At 36.6% G+C, this 18,882-nt stretch overlaps 2 protein-coding genes across 2 annotated transcripts in view; one reads left to right on the top strand and one right to left on the bottom strand.

Moving 5' to 3' along the window:
• Positions 1-155: 155 nt before the first annotated feature.
• Positions 156-7,477, bottom strand: LOC107717726 (zona pellucida sperm-binding protein 1-like). Its single transcript, XM_016524562.1, has 11 exons — positions 7,157-7,477; positions 6,944-7,062; positions 5,184-5,409; positions 4,838-4,960; positions 3,739-3,911; positions 3,209-3,306; positions 2,146-2,300; positions 935-1,112; positions 521-659; positions 368-442; positions 156-257 (listed from the first exon to the last, which is right to left on the bottom strand). Exons 1-11 carry the CDS (start codon positions 7,428-7,430, stop codon positions 249-251), a joined length of 1,569 nt encoding a protein of 522 aa, XP_016380048.1. The 5' UTR covers positions 7,431-7,477; the 3' UTR covers positions 156-248.
• Positions 7,478-8,388: 911 nt separating this feature from the next.
• LOC107717725 (integrator complex subunit 8-like) overlaps positions 8,389-18,882 on the top strand; it is a 29,174-nt gene continuing 18,680 nt past the window's right edge. The window contains exons 1-9 of the mRNA XM_016524561.1: positions 8,389-8,680; positions 9,832-9,967; positions 10,892-11,066; positions 12,892-13,032; positions 14,265-14,336; positions 14,416-14,467; positions 14,771-14,953; positions 15,687-15,794; positions 15,976-16,131. Coding sequence (XP_016380047.1) covers positions 9,838-9,967; positions 10,892-11,066; positions 12,892-13,032; positions 14,265-14,336; positions 14,416-14,467; positions 14,771-14,953; positions 15,687-15,794; positions 15,976-16,131 — 1,017 coding nt within the window. The 5' untranslated portion in view covers positions 8,389-8,680; positions 9,832-9,837. The remainder of the gene's footprint in view (positions 8,681-9,831; positions 9,968-10,891; positions 11,067-12,891; positions 13,033-14,264; positions 14,337-14,415; positions 14,468-14,770; positions 14,954-15,686; positions 15,795-15,975; positions 16,132-18,882) is intronic.

Here is an 18,882-nt window from a genome sequence, read left to right as displayed (position 1 = left end):
ATAGTTTTGAAAGTGATATTAAATGTATTTATTCCTTGAGAGCATGTGCCAGGACCGTCCTGGGAAGTTTTGGGAAGCTTTTTCACCCCGATACATCTGCATCCCTGGACAGTTAGATGCTTTAGTCTTAAGTGCTTGTCAGAATGAACAATGTGCAAAGATGGAGATAAAATTTTATTCAAAGTTAGACAACACCAACAGGAGGATCCACACACACTCCCATTGCCAGTGGTTCACCTGGGCCTTGTTCAGGGAGACTACAAGAAAATGGACAACAAATCACATCAGCTGGCAGACAATAGAAATAAGTCACTGTAATAGATCATGAACATCTGCGTGAACGTACACAAATTCTGAACACACTCACCTTTCCATCGAAGCAGGTCTCTGTGCAAGGTGACCCAGAGGGCAAGCACACTTCAGTAGAGCACATGAAGTAAATCTGTTTGCAGGGAGGAACACGTGAACCACTGGCTTGTCTTTCCAAATCATGCTTCCGATCATGTGTTTGTGTAGTTACCTCCTCATTCAGGTATTTTCTGGTGGACAAATCCATGAACTGAAAGGCTTTGATCTCAAAGCGACGCTGGTGCCGATTCTGAGGAAGATGTTTCATATAAAGGATGGAGGTGCTGCCAGAGTCGAGAGGATTGGGGCATCTGCAGAATAAGTGTAATACACTAATCAATGCTGAATAAGACATCTAAGAGCAAAACGTCTAACTTTCCCGTTTAATATTATAAAGCTGCTTTGACAATCTGTATTGTATAAAGCACTATAAAAAAGGTGACTATGCATATCAACTATTTTTACGGAATTAACTGAACTGAAATTAAAGGCTTTGAAGTGCAACAGGTAACTATGGAAACTATGGAATGTTAATGAGCTTAAAATATAAAAATGCATACAAATCAAATATGGCACAGTTTCTTACCCATCAAACAGCAGAATCAGGGCGCTCTGAGCAGAGCGTGGATAGGCCACACAGTAGTGAACTATGAGAGTCGCTGCAGGTTTTCGAGACTTCAGACGCAACTCCAGATACACAGGCTTCCCCAAAAAAACATGTAGGGGCTGATGACACCGTGGATAAAACTTGGTGAAAGTCTCATCTGCCAAAAGCAAACAAAAAAAAGGGGTCATCTCAAATAGTAAATGCTATGACCGTATGGCATATTCTATCACTACTGATTAATCAGAGAGACCAGGGCCCGTATTCACAAAACATCTTAAGGCTAAAAGTAGCTCATAACTCGCAGATTTAGGAGAAAATCTGAAAAATAATGGACGTGTCAGTCTTAAATTTAGGACTCCTAAATTTTTGCTCTAAAAGTATTTCACAAAGCGTTTTTAGCAGTAAAACTAGCTCCTAAATCTGTGAAAGGTTAGGAGTAGTGAAGAGGACTCCTAAGTCACTAAGACCAAGCCACAAACTATCCTAAAACGGCTGTTGCTGGCAATCTGCCTCGGAATATAAACATTTTAGAAACGTTTTGGTTTTGGAGGTTATCCCAACTCCTAATGTTCCTTTGATTATTTCTGTTTTCATTAACCAGTTGGCAAGTAGTAACAGCTGTGTCCAGTTTGGTTTTCTTTTACGATTGCATGTCTTACTATCAGCCATGATTATTCTACTCTGTTAATTAAAAGGCTGTTGATATGCATATCTGCTAATTGTTTTTGTGAAGCACATGTAAGAGGCTGACAATTACCTGAACATATACTTGTTTAATTAGTGACGCTTAGCCTGCATTTTAAAATCTTTATTTGAATAGTGACGCTTAGCCTGCATTTTAAAATCTTTATTTGAATGAGGCAATTAACATTTTTATTTTTAAACCTTTGAATATGATATCGCGCTGCACAATATTTCTATGAATAAATCTCTGACAGAGACTATCAGCCAATCACTGTGCGCATAGTTAGTAAGCATGCTGACATCATCCATAGCAACCAGGTCTGAGCTTACTCTGAGCTCAAGACTTCGCTCTCTTCCTTAGTAAAAGTTCGTCTCAGCAGCTTTGTGAACAGGTTTTAAGAGAAAACTTAGCTAAACTTTTTTCCTGCCATTTAGGAGAACTCTTATTGGCAAGATAAAAAGTTGTGTGAATACGGGCCCAGCTTGACATGGCTATTGAAGTTTACCCATAGAGATTAAAAGCTGAACTCCAAACAGTCCTTCAGACATCAGGTACGGAGGCAGACTGGGACTCATAACCATGTATCCTGCACTCACAAGCACGGGTCCGCCAACCATGGGAGAGGCTGCAACCCTCCGGTAGCGGCATTCGACCATCAGTCTCAGGAGCACAGAATTAAAGACAGAGGAAAAATAAGACACAGGCATACAACAGCAGCCTGTAAGATTATGAACACTGTAAAAAACAAACAAAAACAAAAACAAAAAAAAAAACAAAAAAATCCAACTTTGGAAAAGTTCTACTAACAAATGTAAAAAAGTAGCCTGAACATAGAATTTTTAGGAGAAGTCAGTTTAAAAGTTGTTTACCTTACTTAGATACTCATATTTATTCACAACATATACCAATGTTCTCCCAACTTTCCAAATAGAGTCATCTGAACAAACAATTTTACATTGCAATATAACAATATAAATATTATATTATAAAACAATATTGCACAAGTTCCCAGCATTGCAGCTTGAAAACGTGGTTAATTATTAAAATGTTATCAGTTTTACATTTTACTGAGTTAATTTATGCTGCGGTCACTGTCAGTTAGCTGTCATGTGGATCAGAGTTTTTATTTTTACAGATTTAAAATTTGTTGATCCTCACCATGATTGAGAATCATGTGCCGAAGTACTTTATATGTGCATCTCATTGCAACTTAATACATTTGTCATACATCAGCATAAATGTTTGCCTTTAGTTAAGAGGCAGATACTACCCATATTATACAGCACTTTTAAAATAATGATAAATCTAAAAGACAGAGTATTGTTAAAGAGGATTAGCATTGATAAATAATCTTTAGTTGATCTGACAGATCTTTGAAGATTCAATAGACTGACTTTTATTCATTAGATGAGCTAAAGTTTTTAAGTTGTCAGTTGCTTGTTGAGTTAACTCAAAATAAGGCAACCTATCACACTCGGCTTGAGTTAGGTCAAGTTTTTTTTTCCCCCAGTGAAGACGTTATAAGACCAGGAACATGCATTGAACACAGCAAAAGAACAGTCAAAAACCTGATTGGGTTATCCCTGGAGATCATGCCATACTTCAGGTTGCGAACTCTGATGATGGTCTGTACCTCAGCCAGGTAAATTATCGTCTCGCCAATGACCTGTAGAGCAGCTCTCCTCTTATTTCAATGAACTGAGTCAGTGTAAAGAAGAAGCTGACTCACAAAACACTCACGAAAGAGCGTGTTTCACACTCAGAGACAGAAAACTTGAAGATGGCGAAGTCTTTGTTGGAGATAACAGGCTTGCAACCAGGCTTTCCAGCAACCATCAAGCTCATGGGGTTCACAGAGATGTTTGCGAAATCATTATAAACAACAAAGACAAAGTTCTTATCAGCAGTGCATTCTGGGAAAATAAGAGGGTTGAGCCAAATTAAACTACATTTGAAAAGACGTTAAAACAATAAATACATTAAAAAAAAAAGTTAAGCAGTACATAAGTGCTGTCAAACGATTAATCGCATCCAAAATCAAAATTATTTTCATAATATATGTACGAGTACTGTGGAAGCTGACTCACAAAACACTCACGAAAGAGCGTGTTTCACACTCAGAGACAGAAAACTTGAAGATGGCGAAGTCTTTGTTGGAGATAACAGGCTTGCAACCAGGCTTTCCAGCAACCATCAAGCTCATGGGGTTCACAGAGATGTTTGCGAAATCATTATAAACAACAAAGACAAAGTTCTTATCAGCAGTGCATTCTGGGAAAATAAGAGGGTTGAGCCAAATTAAACTACATTTGAAAACAAGACGTTAAAACAATAAATACATTAAAAAAAAAAGTTAAGCAGTACATAAGTGCTGTCAAACGATTAATCGCATCCAAAACCTAAATTATTTTCATAATATATGTACGAGTACTGTGTATATATATATTATGTATATATAAATTCACACACACGCAGTATATATTTTGAAAATATTTACATGTACATTTATATTCATATAATTTATATTATAAATACACATTTAATATGTAAACAACATTTTTCGTAAATATCCACGCATGCGTGTGTATTTATATATACATAATATACACCGTACATAAACATTATGTAAACTAAAACTTTTATTTTGAATGCAATTAATCACGATTAATCGTTTGACAGCACTACAGTAAAACAGATCACATCCATGAAAAGGTACACTGGTACCTCAATATGTTTTCTCAGATTTGATGGCAAACTTTTGAAGCCAGATATTTACTTATGAAAGTTATAACTGAAGCTGAAATGTGCTTGTTGCATGAAAACAAACCTCATTGGTTCTCACACAACATATGCATACGTTTGAGCTTCCGTTTACCCATTTAATGCATGCAAGATAAAATAAAAATGCATAAATGTAACAAGTATTTTCAATTTGTAAGGAATAAAAAGTGCTGCTTTTTCCTCAGAAATTTAATCAAGTGAAAAAGTACAAGTACCGTACTTGGGTAATTTTGGGGGATTTGTTCCTTGTTCAAGTATTTTACACCCCTAAGAGCGTGTGTGCACTAAGTGGACAGACCTAAAAACTGCAGGATTTGAGGTACTTATGATAACACTATGTGAACTGACTTGCCTTAATAGACTTAAGTTTCTTGAATATGCAGTTTCAGAAGTAGATGGAATAGATGAGGACATACCATCCATGGGATAATAGCAGACTGCGGTCTCTGCATCAAAACAGCATCCTTTAGCCAGACAGCCATCTTGCGTTATATCCGAGGTGCCACACAACACCCTCTGATCGGCAGAGATGCTGCAGCCTTAAGAGAAATCACCACTTACTTTGAGAAAGACCGACACATCAACACTTTGGCGAATTAGTGGCTAATTCGTCTGAATTCATACGGTCTCATTTGTACGTTCAATCTGTGCACAATCTGCTCCCTAAAAACCATAAATTTTCATGAGTCACATTCACCAGTGGGGTTGAAGCACAGCAGTTTTAGAGCAGCAGTGAGCTGTGAGAGTGGGACTGATGTTCACCTCCAGGTTTGCTGTTGAGCAGCAGAGGGCCTGCTGGAGGCAGGGCAGGTGATGCCTGGGACGGTTGTGTCGGGGGGAGTTTTGCACAAACTGGCATCTGATCTGACCGCACACTCAGCTGTTTCAGGGAAACAGCGAGGCGTTGGTTTGCATCACAAGACACTGTAGCGATATCCAACTGTCCGGCTTCATCTGGGTAGAGGACCCTCAGAGTGTAATGGCCATCCTAAAAAGACAAAACTATCATAAAGCTGTGCACCTCTGTTTTTTTTTTTGACAGATGCTTGAAGGAGATAAGCAGGCTTGAGAAATCAAATGAAAAAGGTCACAGATTTGTCTCAGAGGTGGAACAAGTCATTACATTTGGATGAAAAACATTTTTCTTTGGAATACCACACACTGACCTATTTTGGAATAGGACCATGAATGTGTATAAAAGTTACACAGATTGTTAATTCATCCTCATGTCATTCTAAACCTATAAGAATATCTTCCCTTTTGATGGTCAATACGATTCAAACAACATTGACTTTTACTGTACACTCTAAAAACGCTGGGTTAAATACAGCCCAGTGCTGGGTAAAATATGGACAAACCCAGCAATTTTTTATTATTTTTTGACCCAGCGGTTGGGTTAAATGTTTAACCCAATCCTCTGGGTAGTAACCCAACCGCGGTGTCAAAAAAAAAAAAAAAAATTGCTGGTTTGTACATATTTTACCCAGCACTGGGTTGTATTTAACCCAGCATTTTTTTGTGTATATAGACTTTTTGTACATGTTTGAAAAGACATAAGGGTGAGTAAAGGACTGTTGCTTTAATAACTGACTTGACGTTAAATTCAGGAGTAGAAATCGAAATCGTTAACTTGATTGCACAGATACTATTGAACTGAACCGGACCATGACATCACCGAACCAATGATGAACTTCGAGTTTGTAACCCTTTGTATCCTATGGCCCTTCATTATAAAGAGAAAAATCATGGTAGCCCAAGTACATTGAAGATAATCGGAATAGAACATGTCCCCAGGTCAATAAGAGGAGGTGATAGGGTCAATAGGCTTTTACAGAGAGAGTCTTTTTGAATTTATACACTGAAAGCAACTAAACTTCCAGGCTTAAATGGGGAATTAGACCTGGTACCTTTTTTGTAATAAGAATTCAGATTTGGAAGTATTATATTGGTGGTGATTTTTATTATTTTTTTTCTCTCCCTCCTTTATACATGATTATATTGTGCTTGATTTAATTTGATATGTAATCGTCGAACTTCCTCTCTATTGTTTGTCCTGTGTAGAACGACCAGGTGATTGTTATTTGACTAATTAACTGCTGCTTAAAATGAACTCAGATTGTGTTTGTTACTCACACCCTGACGAAGGCAAAATAGCCGCAACGCGTAGGTGTGCACTTGTCACCTGTTCTTAAAACTTATAGCCATGATGAAATAAAGGCTTTTTAAATTTTTTTTGAATATGATTCGAGTGCCTTGAACTACTATTATTCTTACAATGATGAACTTTAACTGAAATTGAGCATTTACTGTTGTCCTTTTGCATTATTAAACACGGTTTTCCTATTTAATACTGTAAAGCTGCTCTGACACAATCTGTATTGTTAAAAGCGCTATATGTTAAGCTAAGTGAGACTTGTCATAGCACTTGCATATTCTTGCTCTTTTGTTGATTTTGATTACTTCATTTGTAAGTCGCTTTGGATAAGTGTCTACTAAATGTAAATGTATAACTTCGTTAATACCTCCAAGGTGACATGACAGCCAGTGTAGTCAACAACCAACACATTATCGCCGTGGTCTTGTGTCAGAGAGTATCCACAGGCCGCTGGGGCCCCAAGCACAGACTCAATCACTGAAGCACCTGGAAATAATTACACATTTTAACAACAGAAACTGAAATGTTAATTAAATATGCATGTATGAAAACACAAACTGCTGAACATACTAGTACTTACCCAAAACCTTAACCTGACTGAGAGAGCCAGCTGGCAAAATCACTTTCATAGTATCATTGTTACAGTAAACTGCCAGCTTTGATTTCATCAGCTGTCCACTGTCTTGAGTAGACACTTCTGAGTGATCAGCTTCACCATCAGAATAATCATCATTATCATTATCATCTGTGATTGAAGAAGCATCTAAAGTAGAGATCGGCTTGGCACTCTGTGACAAAACCAACTCAATGCAACACAAAACCAGAACTAACGTGTTCACTCCCTGCCGAGCCATGTGTGCCTAAAACTCAGCAGAGTATGGATCGAGAATAAAGAGCAGCACTGCAGAAACCAGATCATTAAAGTGTCGGAGGGAACTTCATTCATAACACCTGTCTCCAGCAGTTTGGGCGTGATTACCTCACGCGGAATATTAATTAGGTCACGTGACAAAAAGCCAGCGCCTTTGAAAAAACGCCCGAATTCATTAGAACTGTCCACAGTCGCCTGTATGACGAAGAAGAAGAAGAAGAAGAAGAAGAAGAAATGAATTAGCAGAACTGAAGTATTCAACTATTCTCAAATGCTGTTCGCCACCTGCTTCACACAAATAATTAGGCTATACTTTATGGATGTCTTAAAGAAAACATATAGAGAATATATTATGGAAATAATCAACATAATTAATATAACAACAACACAAAAAGAACACTTAAATATACCAAAACTAACTTTTTTGTTTTAATATGTGCCATTTTGAGCAAATGTGTTTCCAAAATATTTTCTAGCCTACAAATTATTCGTATTAATTATGCGCTCTACTTAGAATCAACCCCTTGGTGAATTATGTAAAACTATGTATGAGCCTCTTTCATTTTAAGACTTATAAGAATTTGTACTTTATTTATTTATTTATTTATTTATCCTTCCTTTCTCGCAACCCCCTTAAATGGTTAAAGAAAGTTTTTGATTATTGTTTGTTGTTTAGTGTGTGTAGGCATATATACACGGACATTTATGTATGACGATTTAATTTTAAGAAAAGTGTGTATATTTTCATATGTATATTATTGTTCCCCACTTGAGTTTGTAAAGTGATAGTGTTAAATAAAAACTAAAGAAAGAAGAAGTGAATTACATGCGCTCTATGATATGCGCCAGTGCAGTAAGCGGCGCTGTTTCTCGCAGCCACTCATAGATCCTCTACACTGAAGAAACACATTACCATATTATTTAAGTATCTCAAAGATACAGAGTTAATAAACAGGATTTAAAGAATCACTACAAATTTTTTTATTTTATTATTATTATTATTATTATTATTATTTTTTTTTTAAGTTTTCCTTTAACGTCATTGCTCCACACTCCATCCTAGTAGGTGGCGGTAAATGCACCTAAAGCTGGTTTGCCAACCGCCATAAAACGTCAAAGAAGAAGAAGAAGAAGACGAAACACATTACTATGGCGTCTTGGGAACACAACTCTTCGCGTTAATAGAAACTGTTTGTGATTTCTATCGTATTATTTATTCAGACGTTCAAACCGGTGAGTGATAATGCAGGAGATTATAAAATTGCCTCTTTCAGTGAGATTATAATGACCAAAGACTAACATTGAGCTCACATCTAAACAGTTAACACGAGTCTGATGTTAAATTGGAACATTACTGACAACAATATTACTGTCGTTAATAATCATCGGTGACTAAAACGTAATGAAATAATATGATTGCAATGAAAAGCTAATAAAAAGTTGAACCAGTACATCACAGATGTTCACCGTGTGCCAAATCCTTGTGAGCTGCCTACCCAGACAGCATTTTTAGGCATCATATATACATTCCGCACTCAAAACAATAACACTGTTTAGGCATCGGCTCGCTATATTTCGAGGCAGAGCTATTAGGCTTTATCAGTGTTGGGGAGTAACTAGTTACATGTAATAGAATTACGTAATTTAATAACAAAATAAATGTAATTGTAATCAGTTACAGTTATTGTGAAAAAAATTGTAATTAAATTACAGTTAGCCTACTTATGAAAATGTTAAGGATTACAATGGTAAGGATTATCTGAATATTTTCACACCCACATACAGGTTTAATTGATTTCTTTCATAAATTGCAGTGACTGCTCCAAAATATGAGACACCAATGCTTATTCGATAACGGTTTTATTTCCTACTTGGATTTATGTATATGCTTTATTTTTTTAAGATTAACTTTTTTTCCAAGGCATTGTTAGATGCCCGTGTTTCCTGTCGTAGCTATGCAAAGATTTTATTTCAAAAACAGTATCATAGCTATTAAACTATATCTTGTGATTTTAAATCTGTATTTAACCTCAGAATGATCTCAAAGTAAAAAGAGGTGCTAAAGTCTGATTTTAAAACTGCGCTTTAAAATTAAATTATTATAATTTCAATTCAAGTGATGAAGGCTTTTGAAAGTGACAGTAATCAGTTTTGAGTACTACTGTAAAGTTACCCTGCCTGCTTTACATGTTTCAAAATGATTAACAGTTGAAAACATTAGAATTTTAGAAAAGTAATCAAATATAATCAGTTACATTACTTTAAGTAATTGAAATAGTTACACTACTTATTACATTTTAAATAGTGTAACTTGAAATCTGTAACCTATTACATTTCCAGAGTAATCTTCCCAGCGCTGCGCTGTGTGCTGATGTTTTCTGCAGGTCAGTATGAGCGTTGAAGCTGCAGACCGCGAGGCGGTGAGCGGCAGTCGACCCTGCACCCCGCCGCAGGCCTCCTGGTTCGAGTTTCTGCTGGATCCATCGCTACTGGAGCAGCACCTGCAGGGCCCTCATCCAGGTATCTGTCTTGTGCCCTGGAGTCACCATCCAGTGCACCAAGCCCTACCCTGATTTCTATTGTAGTTCGACTGACAGATACATTGCCAAAACAATGGCGCAAAACACAGTGTTAGAGCTCTTTCATGTTATTATGAGAACTGTAAAATATTTCCCGGTCAGTTTATGAAATGTGACAGGACACATAAATAAACAAAATGTCAGGAAAACAAACAAATCCTCTTACATTGCTTGAAGGTGATTGCATATTATCATGACTTATATGTCATCCTCGCCCACAAAACCAGTCATTTATACATCATCTGAAGCTGAATAAATAAGCTTTCAATTGATGTATGGTGTGTTAGGACAGGACAATATTTGGCCGAGATACAACTATTTGAAAATCTGAGGGTGCAAAAAAAATCAAAATATTGAGAAAATCGCCTTTAAAGTTTTCCAAATGAAGTTCTTAGCAATGCATATTACTAATCAAAAATTAAGTTTAGATATATTTACGGTAGGAAATTTACTAAATATCTTCATGGAACATGATCTTTATTTAATATCCTAATGATTTTTGGCATAAAAGAAAAATCTATAATTTTGACCCATACAATGTATTGTTGGCTATTGCTACAATTATACCTGTGCTACTTATGACTGCTTTTGTGCTCCAGGGCCACATATTGACTGAAGTAAATATAAGTATTTTTCTAAGGTTGAGGTTATGCCACAGGACTGTCCTTGTAATAAGTGTGCTGTATATTATTTTAAGTTCAACTTGGTAACGTCTTCATAATCTCTGCTTGGATAAAATCTAAATGTGCTGATTCGCTGGAATATGTGTCACATTACAGAAGTAAAATCGGCTGCAAATGCTTTTCCATGAGTTCTTGGTTTCCTGAGATAAGCTTCAGAATGAAGTTTTAAATGTTTTCCACAGATCCGTCTCCCGTTCAGCTCATCGTTCAGTTTCTGGAGCAAGCCTCCAAGCCGTCTGTGAATGAGCAGAACCAGGTTCAGCCGCCAGCGGACAACCGGAGGAACCGCACACTGAAGCTGATGGCTCTCAAGGCTGCTGCACACCTGACCTGGGATCTGAACCTGCTAGAGAAAGGGTGAGCGATGATAAAACATTGATATTAATACTCATACAATACTGATTTTCTCTGTTACCTGAAATACATTTTATTTTTATTAGCAACCACCCAGATTACCCAGACCTGCCAACCTGTACGCATTTTGCGTAGCGGCTACGCATTTTGACCTCAAAGTATGCTGGCTTAAATTAATCTCCGTGCGTTTTATTTTTTTATTTAAATTTCTCCATGAAAAAAGTCTATGTCGATTAGCAATGGATTATAAATATACTTAACCATTATGAAAATTCCCAAGGTGGTTTTAAGAACACAGATAAGCTGACCCATCGTCACAGTCTAGTGTTTATATCTTGTTTTATTCAGTTATAAGGATGGCTGAAACAAAGGGGATCCTTTTTTTTATTATTATTAATTCAAGCAAAGTTAACATCAAGTTTCAACATATATGCACAGAGGATGTTCACATTATAACATGACCATAAACAATCAGAGAACTGAAAAAAAAGAAGGAAACAACAACAACCTGAAGACATATTCAAAGAATACATGAAATTTGAGATACATAGACATTACTTCACAAGAAATTTCTCCATGAAATTTAACAAAATTCCATTCTTTTTGTTATTAATTAACACTGAGAACTTTTTTAACGATTCCATCTCTATTAAGAATAATTCACATTTGGGTATACGGTTTGCAAATTTTAGTTTATGGGTGTAATATTTACTGTGCAAAACGAAGGGGATCCTTTGTTCATATTAGAGATTTCGGTAACACTTTATTTTAGGGTCTCTTAACTAGTTGCTTATTAGCATGCATATCACTAGAATATTAGCCATTTATTAGTAGTAATTAAGCCTTATTCTACATGACCTTATTCTACATCCCTAATCCTACCCAATACCTAAACTTAACAACTACCTCACTAACTATAAATAAGCAGCAAATTAGGAATTTATTGAGGGAAAAGTCATAGTTAATAGTGAATAAGCGTTCCCTAATCTAAAATGTTACCGAGATTTCCTGAATCATCATGAGTTTTACTTCTGTGATGCATATGCGGCGTTTCTGTGCGCAGTATGAATGAAACAGACATTATATGTGTGTTAATAATGGCCAATCCCTAAAAATAATAATTCTCTCAAAAGAAATTTGAAGTAGACATAAATAATAATCCATGTGTACAGAAGTGTTCTGGAGTTTTAATTAAAGTGTACTTTAGTGTTCTGGAGTTTTTTTAATTTTTTTAAATTTATTTTTTTTATAGCATTTTAAATGGCACAAAAATACTCAGATGTGCCAAGCCATCAGAAAACCTTGGTTAAAAAAACAAAGGTATTTATTGAACCGTGTTCTAGCTGTATTGTTGCATCCCTACTGCTTACTCTAAAATACTGTATAACAGGAACAGCACAAACGTGTGTGTGACCCGTAGTACTAATATTTGGAAAAATTTAACATTAAATCATGCAATTATGATTTTGTCATTAGCCATCAAGGAGTTTCAAGTAATAATGTAGCTATCTAGGAATATATAAAACCCCTGTGTCCTGTCCAGTAAACCTGGTGGTACTCAAAAACTTTTTCCAAGGTTGGCAGGTCTGGATTACCACATTAGCACGCTAAGAGCAATGTGCTAAAACAAAGTTAGAAAAGCCACAAAGCAATGCCTGAGCATTGGGGAAATGATTTTTTTGCACAGCCAAACTCCACTTACATTCTCTTATGAAAATGTAAAAATTGTGTTGGACAATTGGACATGGATATTTTTTATGAAATGTAGATATTCAAAGAATTACATCTTGTCTGATTTCTTGTTTTTGTCTTTCTGTTTGATTGACAGTTTGACCATCCCTGTGCTTAATATGTTATTGAATGAGCTTCTGTGCGCCAGTCGTGTTCCTCCTGGAGTTAAGCATGTAGATCTGGATTTGTCCACCCTGCCGCCCACCACAGCCATGGCCGTGCTCATCTACAACAGATGGTCAGTGCGACAGCTCAACTGTGTCATAGTTTATGCAGGTTTAGCTATACTTTGTAATTTCTCTGGCTGCGTCTCATTTCAAACGTCCTCCGGAGATCGCTTTCGCCGGCCACATGCATCATTGAGGCGGTCTCATTTCAGAAAAGTTCCCATTACATTCCCAAGTTAGAAAGAAATGACAGTAGATTATGCCTCATGAGGAATTACAGTCAATTTTGTAATGATTACTGCTCTGAAATGAGACCTCCTCTGTGCTGTATGCGGCCTACAAAGGCACAGCCTTTGAAATGAGAGAAGGTTTATGGAAAAAAAAAAATTAAACACAAAAACAGTCACTTGCTTAGTTTCTGAACGAGTTAACCATTTGAACTAATTGGTGGAAATGAATTTCTCACTCATTTAAACAGGGACTTGCTGCCACCTACTGGTGGTTTTAGATTTATATTGAGAGTATCTTTAAAAAAAAAAAAAAATCATATTTCAATATTCATTAAAAAAAAAACAACTAATAACTATTAGTTATTATCATTATAAAATGCTGAATAAAAATGTTTATTCCTTGTCTAACTCAATAATGACTTTAAATGATCTTTTGGGGGGAAATTTCTCAGCCAAAACTGATGTGTGATTAATTTGCGATTAATTATATTGATTATTGGCACATCATATTATACCATGGGGCTGTTGAATGCTTGATTCTGTTCTAATGTGTGCAATTATTTTCCAGTAAATGCACAGTAATGTTAGAGTTCCATATCACTTTACTAGACTCATGGAATTCACGCCTGCTTAATCTCTTTCTTTCTCTTTCACTCCAGTAACTGCGTTAGTCTGCATATGAATGGCTCAAGCTTCCATTAATAGCTCTAAAATTATGTTTTGGAATTAGCAATGAAGGCTTGGGAAGAGATGCGTAAGAAATGAGTCCTACACACAAGAGCGTATGAAGGACAGATCTTGAAATCTGAACAACGTCTCTGTGTTGTAACCATTGACACAAGCAGAATAATGGACTCCATTGGTCTGTTGAACTATTAAAAAAAATAACTGCCTCTCTGCTGTACATCTTGACCATATCTATATATCTACAGTATATCTATAATGCAAAATTGTTTTTGTTGATTTCTGATGAAAATTAAGTAGACAACAAAGAAATTCACCTCTTTTACTGTTGCTTAAAGTGTAGTGTGTCTTGCTGTGTTAGCAGTGTAATATGATCTTTGTCTCAATAGGGCCATTCGTACCATCGTGTTGAGCAGCTTTCCAGAGAAGCAGACCAAACCTGGACCACATCAGCTGAATATGTAAGGAAGGGATAACATGGGTGTCAGTGTTTTTGTGTTGTGTGCTGTTTAAGCGCTAATAGTGTTTTGTGTTCTGTAGGATGAGTTTGGTGCAGCAGGAAAAAGAACTGACGGATAACATACTGAGTGTGGTATGACTGAAATTTGTGCTTTTATATGCTGATATCTGATTGCTCTAGCTTTGGGTTGTACAAAAATAATAAAACAAAAGGAGAGTTTCACACAATATTGCAATTAGTGCAACAGATTAACAGCAAAAGAAGCAGTGAGACGTAATGCGATGCCACAACTTCCTTACTTCATTTTGATTAAGTACAAAGGATTAATGTGTTTTATTGTTTCTTTCATCAGTGTCTGATGTCACAAAATGGCATTTTTATTCTCTAAGAAAGCTCATCATAGCCCTGTCACTCGTTTAACGGTGTGCTCCTCAGCTCAGAGAACAGGCCGCAGACTCTATCATGGTGTTAGAAAGAGCCCTGAACATTAAAAAAGACTTCTACATCCACACGCTTCGAACCCTAGACCTGCTGGCTGCTGATCCCAGTACAGCCAATGGAGAGACTGAGTCGTCCACCGCAGGACTGCGCATCAGCGCCGATCACCTGCACTGTCAGGTGTGTCCTACAGGGAAATAAATCACACTAGTTAACTCTGCTGGAATGTGAAAATTTGTCATGTGAAGATCTGTTCTGTTTTTAAAGGAATAATTCACTCAAAATTTAAAATATGCTGACATTTTACTCCATTCAAGAAGTAGATGAGTTTGTTTCTTCATTTGAAAAAGAAATGGAGAAATGTAGCATTGCATCACTTGCATCACTCACTTGAATGGGTGCCGTCAGAATGAGAGTCCAAACGGCTGATAAAAACAACACAATAATCCACAAGTAATCCACACCACTCCAGTCCATCAGTTAACATCTTGAGAAGCCAAAAGCTGTGCGTTTTTTATAAGAAATAAATCATTAAGATGTTTTTAACTTTAAACTTTTGCCTCCAGCTAAAACCAGTAATCCATAATTTTGCTTTCACCAGTGAAAAATCATCAGGAGAGGAATATGCGCAGATCAAACAACATTTGCAAACTTATAGAGAGACTTTGTGAGAGACTTGTTCAGTGGAGCAAGCGTTATTATGGACTCGCATGTTCATTAGAAGTGACAGTTTAAAAGTATATATGAAGATTTGTGTGGACTATTGTGATGTTTTTATTGCCCCAAATCTGTTCCCATGAAGAAACAAACTCTTCTAAATCTTGGATGGCCTGAGGGTGAGGATATTTCCAGGAAAATTTCATTTTTGGGTTCATTCTTTCTTTAAAAGTGAACTATAATTGATATCTGGCAGGTGCATTACGATTTAGGAGGCATTCACTTTCAGCAAGGCTGTTCTGACCCTTCAGTGTATGAGAAAGCCAGAGAACACTTCAGAATGGCACGAGAACTGCTCACAAAGGTGAGTCGTTATTAAATTAAAGCAACACTTCACTCAAAAAAGTACATGTTGTCATTATTTACTCACCTTCATGACCAATGCTGTATTGACCAATCAGCATCCCAGGACTTTAGTAATCTGTTGAGATAATCCACGTGTTTCTCAGTCATGACGTTGTTTTTGTTGCTGTGTCTGATGGCAGCTGGATTCCTCTGCATCGCTCTGTTGTGTGGATGAGCAGCGGTTGGCTGGATACTGGAGCGCCTGCAAAACCCTCACCGAAGCCTCAGACCCCAGCGAGAGCCAGCTCACCCCGTACGGCCAGATCAGCTGCTTCATGAGGAACCACGATTATGGGGTCAGCAACAACTTTCACTACCATTAAATAGTGCTCTTATTGATTTAAAAACCTTTGTGTTGAAGTTAAAACAGCTCTCCTGAATTTTGGTGTGAGCCTTCCACACAAACTTCCCACAGATTTATAGTATATTGCTTTTTTAGTAAGTCTTACGATGATTTACTAATTCATTCTAAGTGAGCAGTTTTAACTTATGTATCAAGTCATGTGGTAATCATATCTTTTTATTCAATAAGAGTGCCATGGTTAAGTCATTTTTTTCATTGTATAGTGCTTTTCACAATACACATAGTTTTAAAGCAGAAATTCATAATGCTATAAAACCTTTATTATATTCTATTATTCTACATCTGTTTTATGTATTTTATTAATCATCCTATTAATAATACCTGATAGTCCACATTTAGCAGTTTAGAGCTGAGCGATAGGATAGTTTGGTGACAATATAAATGATGAACCAGTTGAGATTTGCTGTATAGTATATGGAACTTTATGTGAGTGTACTGTACAGTATGTATGTGGGAAAAATTACATATAGGGCCTACATATAGTAGATGTGAATTGAAGTTAGTAGTTTGTTCAAATCTTTTAAGAGTTTGCATCTATGGCAAGGAATGCAAAAATTTTATTTGATGTTGAATAATGGATAAAAAAACCTACATTTGTCTCAAACTCAATTCCTGGAGGGCCAGAGCTCTGCATAGTTTAGCTCCAACCCTAATCAAACACACCTGCTCCAGCTAATCAAGGGAGAAACTTCCAAGTAGTGATCGACCGATATTGATATTTTATAACCGATACCGATACCAATTATTTGCATGTTTATGTGCCTGATAACCGATATGCAGAACCGATATTTATTTACTGTTATAAAAAAGTTACGTCTTTATTGGGAGAGGACTTGACGGATTATCTTAGCCTACGTGACTCCGACTTCACGAGACTAACGATGAGCATAGACAACAGAGAGCGAATTAAATTCAGCACTTTTATTTCCAACATGCGCCCATTCATGGTTGCATATTATTTAATTCACACAAAGTTACGTCTTTATTGGGACAGGACTAGAGGTCGACCGATAGTGGATTTTGCCGATACCTATAGCTAGGTTGGACCACACTGGCCGATACCGATTAATTAGCCGATAGTTTTAAAATTGATACTGAACAAAAACTAAAATAGTGCTTTATTAACAAAAACAGTACTGAACATATCGGTCGATCTCTACTTCCAAGCAGGTGTGATTTGGAGCTGGTTGGAGCCAAACTCTGCAGAGCTGTGGCCCTCCAGGAATTGAGTTTGAGACCACTGCCTTAATAGAAACCAGGCTACACCAGCGGGCCAATTCTTTAAAGTCTTTTCAGGATTGAACATTATGGTTCATCAGGTAGGTGTAGTGTACATCTGGAAGCAGTATAGTAGTTTATTCTCTGTGCATTTTATTGAAGAAGACTGAATAGATGAAGACACTGATCGTAGAGATGCCCCTTGCATCAAAGAGCAACATGAAGCTGGGCCAGAGCTGGATCTGCTGGATATGTCTCCTAAGGATAGGAAGAAATGCAAAAGACTAATATTCCCTTAGAGATCATGTTAAATAATTTAGAGCAGACTTGTAGTATATGAGAGATGTTTTCAATTCCAGAGGACCTGAATAATGAAGAATAACAGTGAGGTATGAATTAATTAAATGGGTGTATGCTGGACTAATAAAAAAATAGGCCTTTAGTTTATGCTTAAACTCGGAGAGTGTCTCTGAGTCCTAAACAATGACTGGTCTGTAGTTAAGGAGCCAAATGGAAAAGAATCAAACACGCCTGCCTGTAGTTTTCAAGTAATCCTGCAGAATTTAGTTAGACTTTTCAGTATTAAGGTCTAGAATGCATAAATGAGCTTTTTAGCATCAGAAACAGAGAGCATATCTTAGTGTAGCAACACTTATAAGGTGGAACAAGTCTTCTAATAACATTGGAAATATGATTGTCAAAGAACAGATTTCTATCAGACATAAGGTTCTTAACTGTGGAAGTCTGTGTAACAGTAAATCCATCAAAAACATTGTTTTATTGTCTTATGTTCAGAGGTTTTCAGGCCAACTAATACCTAACTAATACATTCCTCTGTTTTGTCAGAATTCAGAAGTAGAAAATTACTAGCTATCCAGTCTTTGATATTACTACTGCATCTGCTTGCTAACTTGGAGAATAGACCTTTATCACAGCGGAATTGATTACTGAAAGTGCTCGCCAAAGCAGTGTATCGATTCTTCCGGTTATGTATATTTTTCAATGTGCTGTAATCACCTAGTTGAATAAAATGCCTGTTTAAAATGAGCATCTGCTGGATGATTTCAAAATCCGTTCATTTTCAGAGACAGGTGAATAGATATTCTGATGATTACTGTGCACAGAATTTTCTAAACTCAACGGAACTTGTAGTTTTAATCCAACGTAAGCCGATCTGAGAAAGCCTTGGCTCGTAAACATGCGAGATGATTTCACCACACAGTGCTCGTTTAATAGTGACTGCGATGCTGTAGTGTGTGCTAGACCTGATGAAAAAGATGCAAGATGTCAATGCATTATACTGTTTAAGATTAATTAGCCTAAATGTTTAACATTGTAAAATTTCTTTAAGGCAACTTCGGCGCATTCATTCATCTATTTTAATAATGCTCTTACGAAAATTAACCATGGTTTTGCTAACCATAGTTCAACGATAGTATGTGTAGTAAAACTGGTAATACAAATG

This window comes from Sinocyclocheilus rhinocerous, unplaced genomic scaffold, assembly GCF_001515625.1.
Source record: "Sinocyclocheilus rhinocerous isolate Xijiao unplaced genomic scaffold, SAMN03320098_v1.1 scaffold2318, whole genome shotgun sequence".
NCBI lineage: Eukaryota > Metazoa > Chordata > Actinopteri > Cypriniformes > Cyprinidae > Sinocyclocheilus > Sinocyclocheilus rhinocerous.
The sequence above is the reverse complement of the archived record's forward strand: the minus strand, read 5'-3'. Positions and strand labels throughout refer to the sequence as shown.

Bases quoted from the DNA above. Each gene is read 5' to 3' on its own strand.
- LOC107717726 (XM_016524562.1), bottom strand. From the start codon at position 7,430: ATGGCTCGGCAGGGAGTGAACACGTTAGTTCTGGTTTTGTGTTGCATT. The intron at 3,307-3,738 runs GTGAGTGTTTTG...GCTGCTCTACAG, and splicing joins AGTGTGAAACACGCTCTTTC to GTCATTGGCGAGACGATAAT. The intron at 2,301-3,208 runs GTTTTTGACTGT...TGTGCTCCTGAG, and splicing joins TCCAGGGATAACCCAATCAG to ACTGATGGTCGAATGCCGCT.